Source organism: Mus caroli, unplaced genomic scaffold (assembly GCF_978045245.1).
Source record: "Mus caroli unplaced genomic scaffold, Mus_caroli_1 scaffold_10, whole genome shotgun sequence".
In the NCBI taxonomy this organism is placed as follows: domain Eukaryota; kingdom Metazoa; phylum Chordata; class Mammalia; order Rodentia; family Muridae; genus Mus; species Mus caroli.
Window position 1 is genome coordinate 125,345,654 of NW_028227265.1, and position 8,634 is coordinate 125,354,287.

The window sequence follows — 8,634 nt, forward strand, 5'->3', positions numbered from 1 at the left end:
AAAAAAAACTAGGCAGAAAACTCTACCCAATTTCTCTTGATTCTACTTCACCTCGTTGAAGTAACTTGGATATCCTTCCTCCCAGGACAGACAGCCTGATTTGATAGACGGGTGTCATCATTTGGCCCCAGTTATAGGAAGCTTAGACAATCATACTGTACAAGGAGGTGGAAATTACAGTTCTCGTTTATTAAGCACCCAGTGTTATATGCTCCCTTGCACAGGAAACATTCAAAAGAAAATGCCTGAATGAACTGGGGAAAAAGGTAGCCTCCGCCAGCATTGGACTCAGGCTCTAGTGGGAATGTGGGACAGGAGACTTGGCTTACAGTTTGTTCTTTATGTTCCATGAGCATTTTCCTGAGGAAACAGTGCTTAACTTGATGGGACTCTCTAAGGCTCTAGAAAAGGGGCTCCATAATCTGACATTTCAGTATTCCATTCTTCGTTGTTTTGAGATGAGCTATGCTCTGCTCCCAGGCTACCTCCAACCTTTCCATCCTCCTCCCTCCGCCTCCAGAGTACTATACAGGCATCTCTGCATTTCATAGGTTCCATACTCCTAGATTATGAAATGCTGAGGACGGGACCCAGGGCTTCCTGCATGTCAAGCAAGCACTCTCACAACTGAGCTTCAGTGCCAGCCCAGTCTTTATGTCGATGTTTCCATTATGTGGTCTCAGGACCACCTGAATCAGAGTTACCTGGCATTCTTACTCAGTAGCAGATTCCTGGCCCCACCCAAATTTTTATTTATTTATTTATTTATTTTGATTTTTCGAGACAGGGTTTCTCTGTGTAGCCCTGGCTGTCCTGGAACTCAATCTGTAGACCAGGCTGGCCTCAAACTCAGAAATCTGCCTGCCTCTGCCTCCTGAGTGCTGGAATTAAAGGCATGTGCCACCACGCCCGGCTACCCATTCAAATTCTGAGTCAGTATAATTTCAGGGGTGGGGTGGGAAGCATGTAAGGGTTTTGTTTTCTTCCGGGCCTCTCAGCTGAATTTATTACATAGCTAAATGTGAGAGCCATTGTTCTAAGTACCCATCCCTGTCACAAAGTGCTTATAAAATCAGGACTTGGCATGAAAGTTGGGATATGGAACTTTGGAACTGGACCCTGTATCCTCTCCTTAGGAGAGAACCCTAAGTATATGCTGATCCTTGTTGGGAAAGGTTGGAAATCCCACTCCCAAATAGGAAACTAATTAAGCCAGAATGTTCAGAGGAAGGAAAAGCCAGCCAGCCAAAGACACAGGTGTGGTTTTGGTTGAAGAACCTAAGACTGGTTAATCCTTCCCTAAGGGGTTACACCTCAAATCTACCACCTCCTGTTTCTCCTCCAGAAAAACCAGTCCCAGGATCTTGTCTGAGCTGCACAAAACCGACATGTCCTGCCTTCCTTCCACTCCTGTTGGACCTGTCTCCCTTGGAATACAATGTTGGGGCAGAAACATGTAAAGGCCTCTGTGTCAGCCTGCCCCTTCCCCCACCAGGCTTCATTCCTCCTCCATCTTCTCCCGCACCTCTGCAGGCAGTCCCTCATAAAGGGTGTCCTCCACCAGCAGCCCCGACTTCTTCAGCCCCTTGCAGTCACCAAGTTCTTCTGGCAGTGTCTCCAACCTGTTACCCTTGAGCTCCAGACGGCTGAGGGCCTGGAGGGCAGCCACGTCAGGTGAGAGCTGAGTTAGGTGGTTGTAGCCCAAGAGTAACGTCCGCAGCTTGTGACAGAAGAACAACTCATCGGGCAGGCTCTCGAGTGCATTGTAGGAGAGGGCTAGATGCTGGAGGCTCTGGAGAAGGCCCAACTCAGGCGGCAGGGAACGAAGCCCGTTGTGGGATAAATCCAGCAGGCGGAGGCCAAAGCACTGGCCAAGCTGGGTGGGCAGGGTCTCCAGCTTGTTGTGACTGAGGTAGAGCTGCTCCAGGCCCCGGAGCTTTCTCACATGCTCAGGCACATAGGCAATCTGGTTGTGCCACAGCCTGAGAGTGACCAGCTTCCGACAGTGCTGGAAGCTGAGGATCTCCTCGATAGACCGAAGGTGGTTGTCTTTAAGGTCAAGTTCCTGCAGGGCCCCCAGGCTGAAGACTGCATGGGGGATACGTTCCAGCCCACAGGCCACCAGCTCCAGCTCCCGTAACACTGCCAGCTTCTTGAGGCTGTTTAGGGCAAGCAAACGAGCCCCATCATTGTGCAAGCTGAGTCGCTGAAGGTGCCCAGCCACATCAGTCACACTGGCTGGCACCTTTCCTGCATTGCTACGTAGAGACAGTACCTTGAGCTGTTTAAGCTCCCGGAGGCTCTCCAGGGTGGCACCCCGAGCCATTTCTGGGGGAAAGAGTCCTTCCAGGTGCAGTTCTTCTAAGCCTCGAAGCCCAAACACCCAGAGGGGTACCTCTCGGAGCTCCTCGAATTTAACATAGATCACCTTCAGGCGATCTCGCAGGAAGATCTGTGAGGAGAAGGGCAGCCTGGCTGGCGAGTGAAGCAAGCTGAGCTCCTGAAGGTTCACGAGCTGGGAGAGCCCAGGGGGAAACGAGATGTCACAGATGGCCTCCAGCCTGAGCGCCTCCACCTCGCTGAGCTCAAAGACGGTGTCAGGTAGTCCAGGGAGCATGCAGAGGCTCAGTTCCAGCCGGCCACGCATGTTACGCTGCAGCTTCTGCCTCAGCTTCTCAGGTGTCCACTCATGGTTGAGGTTGAGTTGCTTAAGGCGGCTCTCACTGACTTCAGAGAGGAAGACTGCAAAGCGTTTGGAATAGAGGGAGTCGTACTGGTCAATGAGGTGGAGCATGAAGGCAAAGTCATTCTTAACATCCGGGATATCGTTCATACCTGTCTCCTCACGCACAGAGCGGAAGGAGTACTCTTTTAGGGGCCTATGGAAGAGCCAGTAGAGTGTATACAGGCAGGTGATGCCATAGACACACACAAAGGATATATAGCAGAAGGCCAGCTTAGAAAAGAGGTGGGCCTTGGTGTGGTTGCAGCAGAAACTGGCATACCCCGTGATCTCTGATGTCTCCACCCTACAGGCCACCAGAAAGCTGATCTTCTCCACATAGACCAGGTTGTAAACCAGGATGGCAAAAAACTTACACACTTTGAGCACTGTCTGCCGGATGTACATGGAATAGAGGATGTCACCCTCTTCCACGTGCACTCGGAACTTTTTGACCTTCTCGAATAGGGCCTTCGCTTGCTCACCCTCCTTCTTATCCAGCAGAGTAACAACTGGAGGCTCAGACACCACCTTTTCGGGCTCAATGAGCACTTTCTCCTTCTCACCTTCACCCACCTTCCCCGACCCTGCCCCTGTGGTGGTTACCGTGGTCACCGTGGCCCGTCCAGAAGCTGGGCCCTTGTGATTTTCTCCAGACACCTCGGACAAGGCCCGAGTGGTCCATGGAGAATCAAAGCACTTGCCCAGGATGGAGATGAAGTGTTCTATTTTGGAGCTGGTACCAGGGAATTTGAACCAAAAGCTGGTACAGACCATAAAGATGAGAGTATGGATAACCACCAAGTAGGGGAAGTATTTGGCATACCAGTGGAGGGCAGTCTCATAGCAGAGCTGGTTGATAAAGCTATACTGCTGGAGGTCTAGGTTGTTTTTGAGGCCACTGAGCTCTCGGAGACCCCCCATCTGCTCAGAGATCCCTTGAGGTAAAAGCTGCTGGCATGGAGCCTCCGATATGTTCTCACGAGATTCGTGGCTAGGCAAGCAGATGATCTTGTCCTGTGTCACCTGGGGATAGGGAGAGAGTGAAAGACAGTGAGGGAACTAGGGAACTGTACGGGAGAGAAGCAGGATGAGGTGAAAGACCCTGATCCTAGACAGTTGTAAGCTGTTTGAATGTGGAAGAGCTGTTAAACTATAGCATCAATCTTAATCTGAAAAGAAGTTCTAGGGGAGGTGAGCAGGTGTGGTGGCACATACCTTTAGTCCCAGCACTTGGGAGGCAGGGCCAGGTGGGTTTCCAGCTTGGTCTACAGAGTGAGTTCTAGGACAGCCAGGGCTACACAGAGAAACCCTGTCTCAAAAAGCAGATGACAAAAAAGGAAGAAATTCTGGGGTGTTTCATTCATACTGGTACATTCACAGGCATATGAATGCAGCCAGGCTGATAGAGTGCCTGCCTAGCATGCACCAGTTCTGATTCTTTTTTTTTAATTTTCCTTAAAGGCTTATTTATTTTATGTATATGAGTACACTGTTCTGTCTTCAGACACACTCCAGAAGAGCGCATCAGATCTCATTACAGGAGGTTGTGAGCCACCTTGTGGTTACTGGGAATTGAACTCAGGACCTCTGGAAGAGTAGTCAGTGCTCTTAACCACTGAGCCATTTCTCCACTCCCCACCAGTTCTAATTCTTACCAATGCATAAACTGGGCTTCGTGGCAAATCAAAGATGGAAGCAGGGGAATGATGAGTTTAAGGTCATTCATTGACTCATAATGAGTTCAAAGCCAGCCTGGTATATAAGAGACTCTGTCTCAAAAAAGAAAAAAAAAGTATCTTTGTGTGTGTGTTGAATTATAGTTTCTCAAAAAGCAAACTAAGCCTCAAACCCTAGTTCTAGGACCTCATTTGGAAGTAGGGTGATGAGTCAGAACTGTATCCTTCCAGAAAGGGGACATTGAGGGTGGAAATGTAGCTCAGTTGATAGAGTGCTTGCCTCGCATGCGGGAATCCCTGAGTCCCATCCCCAGCACTGCATAAACTGGGTGTCTGGTGCACATATGTGACGCCACACTGGGAAGTGGATGCCAGAGGATCTGGAGTTCACCTGTTTTTTCCAATAATTTAGAAAAGTTCATCTTTCTATTTAAGAAAAAGGTCTGAAGTCGGACATGGTAGCATGCACCTTTAATTGCAGCATTCAGGAAGCAGAGTTAGGTAAATCTCTTAAGTTTGACACTAGTTTGGCCTTGAAAGTTACTTCTAGGACAGGGTTTCTCTGTGTAGCTCTGGCTATCCTGGAACTCACTCTGTAGACCAGGCTGGCCTCGAACTCAGAAATCCGCCTGCCTCTGCCTCCCGAGTGCTGGGATTAAAGGCTTGCGCCACCACACCCGGCACAATTTTTTTTTTAATTAGGTAATTTCCTCAATTACATTTCCAATGCTATCCAAAAAGTCCCCAATACACTCCCCCCCCCAGTCCCCCACCCACCCACCCCCACCCCTTGGCCCTGGCATTCCCCTGTACTGGTGCATATAAAGTTGGCAAGTCCAATGGGCCTCTCTTTCCAGTGATGGCCTACTAGGCCATCTTTTGATACAAATGCAGCTAGAGACAAGAGCTCTGGGGTACTGGTTAGTTCATAATAATGATCCACCTATGGGGTTGCAGTTCCCTTTAGCTCCTTGGGTACTTTCTCTAGCTCCTCCATTGGGGGCCCTGTGATCCATCCAATAGCTGACTGTGAGCATCCACTTCTGTGTTTGCTAGGCCCCGGCATTGTCTCACAAGAGACAGCTATATCTGGGTGCGGCACAAATTTAAAAAAAAAATTAAGTTATATCTATAACAAAATTCTATCTATAAGAAAAAAGTTTAGCCTGGTGATGCTAGCCTATAATCCTAGTTACTTAGGAGCCTGAGGCAGGAGAATCAGCCTCTGCCTGGGCTACAAAGTAGGTATAAGTTCAGCCTAGACAACTTCAGTAGACACTAGTCAAAGGGAGGGAGTGGACAGGATTTAGCTCAGTGGTAGAGCCCCTGCTTAGAACCCCCCAGTGAGGGGCTAGGGTGTGGTTCAGTGGTAGAGCCCCTGCCTAGAATCCCCCAGTGAGGGGCTAGGGTGTGGCTCAGTGGTAGAGCCCCTGCCTAGAATCCCCCAGTGAGGGGCTAGGGTGTGGCTCAGTGGTAGAGCCCCTGCCTAGAATCCCCCAGTGAGGGGCTAGCAGTTTGGCTCTGCAGTAGAACCCTGTTTAACACTGGAAGCCACAAAAAAAGAAAAAAGTAAATGTGTATGGAAACATTCTAATATTATTTTAAACTTTGACCACTGCTTGTGGGGATGGAGGAGAGGAAGGTAGAGGATTAGACTTGGTCTGTGTGGAGGCTTTGGCACTGCCTTCCTCTTGTCTGTTTCTCTTATTTTATTGATGATGACTTTTATTGAACCTGGGACCTCATGTAAGCTGGGCAAGTACTCTAATGCTGATACTTTTTCTTCTTTCCTATGTTATTTTATTTTAGAGATGGCCTCACTGTATAGCCCAATTGACGTGGAACCCATGATCCTGATTCATTTTCTCTATATCCTGGGAACGCAGGTGTGCACTGCCACACCTGGCCTTAATTTTAACTTTGAGAGAAGGTCTTGCTAAGATGCCTAGGCTTCAAATTTGTGATCCTCAGGCCTCTGCCTACAGAGTACTCACCACCATGCCCAGGTTCTTTCTCCCTCTTCTTAGGAGACTTGGGAAGCTTCAGGACTTCAAGCAAAAGGCCTAGTCCTTTAGAGATCTGCTCTTTTACCTACAGAGCCCAGCTGAACACACTTCCCTGTCTCATCATCATGGAGGGGTCTTACCCATATGCATAGCACAGTTGAAGATCCCCCTACCCCAGTCATGAGCATTGTCATGTTAAGACATGTTATGGTCCTGCCCTTCACCTGGAACCCAGCCATGGTGAGGCCCAGTTCCTTCATGACTGAAGGGGCTAGAGAGTGGTTAAGAATACTTGTTGCTTTTGCAGAGGACCCAGGTTTGGTTCCGAACACCCACATGGTGGTTTACAAGCATCCATAGTTTCAGGAAAGCTAACTTTTCGTTCTGACCTCCACAGGTACCAAGCATACATGCAGTACACATACATACATGCAGGTCAACACTCATACACATAAAAGAAAAAAAAATGTGTGTTTTTAAAAAGACACTCATGAGGAGAGTTGCCAAGATGTGCCACACCTTCACATCCCCAGCCTCACCCCTCACCTGGAAAGAGCAGCTCAAGACCCCAGTCATAAGCATAGTCAGGAATATGGCCACAATGAGAGCCAGATCCTGTGTACCCCCTCCCCTGTCTGCTCTTTCACCTAGAGAGTTTATTGCCATAACATGGCCCCGCCTTGCCACATCCCACTCATTGTCAAGAAGGTGCGTCCTAAAAGTCTAGTCATAGGAACTGCCAATGTGTGTGGCCCTGCCCGGGTTTGTTTTGTTCCTCACCTGGAGGGTGCACCCGAATACCCCAATCATGAGCATAGCCACGGTGAGGTACTCAGCCAGAACATCCCACCAGGGTTTGAGCACCTTGAATGCAGGCTGCTGCTCCGTGAACTGCTTGAACTCCGCCACTGGGATCATCCTGCCTATGGGAGTCAGAAGACAAGAGGGGTTGAGAAACCACACAGTGAGAGCAAGGGTGTGCCTGGTGGAAACCCCCGAGAGGCCAGACATAGCTCAGAAGCCAACGCACTCTCAGCCTGGCCAGAACTTTCTAGAATCTATGCATCGTTGTATGTTCCCTTCCCCTCTTAGCGGGGGTCTTGTTGCTTCCTTTGGAACTCACCTCTTTCCCAGTCTCACAGCGTTTCCCCTCCTCCAAAGCGCAGATTTATCTTTCACTGCCTGCCCTCTTCAGAACTTGAGAACTTGAGAGTAAAAAAACTACAGGGCAGCTGTCCTCCAGTCTCCTCCTTTGGCTGCCCACCTCTGAAGGAGGAAGCCTGTGACATTCGTTCTGGTACTCCTTTATTCTAGCTGGGCTCTCACCTCCACCCTGTCACCAGGGTATCCCCAGGCTCAAGACTTCCGGGGTGTGCACCCCTACAGGGGTGCTCTGGGCACCACCTCCAGTCTCTAACCGGAAAAGCCGGCTAGGGAAAAGCAAGCTGGAGCGTGGCTGTGCTCTAGTTAAGGGCCTCAGGGGTTAGGGAGTGGCCAGGCTGAAGGCTACTGAGCCCTGGAGGCATGTGCCAAGACACCTGACTGTTCAGATAGGGACTAGAGCCTAGAATCTGAAGTGGAAATAAGAAATCTGCTCCCCCAACCCCCCCCACCCCCCCGGGAAGAGTTTTGGCATGTCTGGAAGCATGAGAATCCCTAAACTGGAAAACTCTCAGGGTGACACCTATGACTGGAGCCTGGCACAGGGCTGCCAGCCCACTCTGTCTATCTCTGGTTTCCTTTTCAACTAAGGTATCATTATCACAAAGGCCAGACCCAAGTCACATGGGGGTGTAGAATGTGAGCTAAGACATCACTCTCCCAGGAAGTCAGCTACTTGCTTAGGGCAGAGAGAAAGGAAAGAGTGAAGGTCTCTTGGACAGCCCACCCTGTCAGCATCCAAGCTTTGTGTGTGTGTGTTTGTGTGTGTGTGTGTGCACACACGTGTGCACACACACACACCAAGGTGTGGATATGGAAGACAGAGAAGAACCACATACAGTAGGAGGTTCTGTAGAAAAGGGAGCAGGCATTACGTCTTCCTATATAGAAAATATGAGACTGAGGTCCCAAGTTCATCCTGAACCAGGTACATGTAAGGAGACGAGCAGAGAACAAGGTCCTTTACATATGCTCACCAAACACTCTCTTGTCTAAAGTCTCAGGCTCAATTGGTAGGGCTCTTTTCTGGCATGTACAATTCTCTGAATCCAGTCTCTAGCACCAC

The 8,634-nt window shown here is 49.6% G+C and overlaps 1 protein-coding gene across 1 annotated transcript; it reads right to left on the reverse strand.

Annotated features, from left to right (window-relative positions):
• Nucleotides 1–176: 176 nt before the first annotated feature.
• Nucleotides 177–7,754, reverse strand: Lrrc8e (leucine rich repeat containing 8 VRAC subunit E). Its single transcript, XM_085844233.1, has 3 exons — nt 7,531–7,754; nt 7,188–7,330; nt 177–3,748 (listed from the first exon to the last, which is right to left on the reverse strand). Exons 2-3 carry the CDS (start codon nt 7,323–7,325, stop codon nt 1,499–1,501), a joined length of 2,388 nt encoding a protein of 795 aa, XP_085700359.1. The 5' UTR covers nt 7,326–7,330; nt 7,531–7,754; the 3' UTR covers nt 177–1,498.
• Nucleotides 7,755–8,634: the final 880 nt, after the last annotated feature.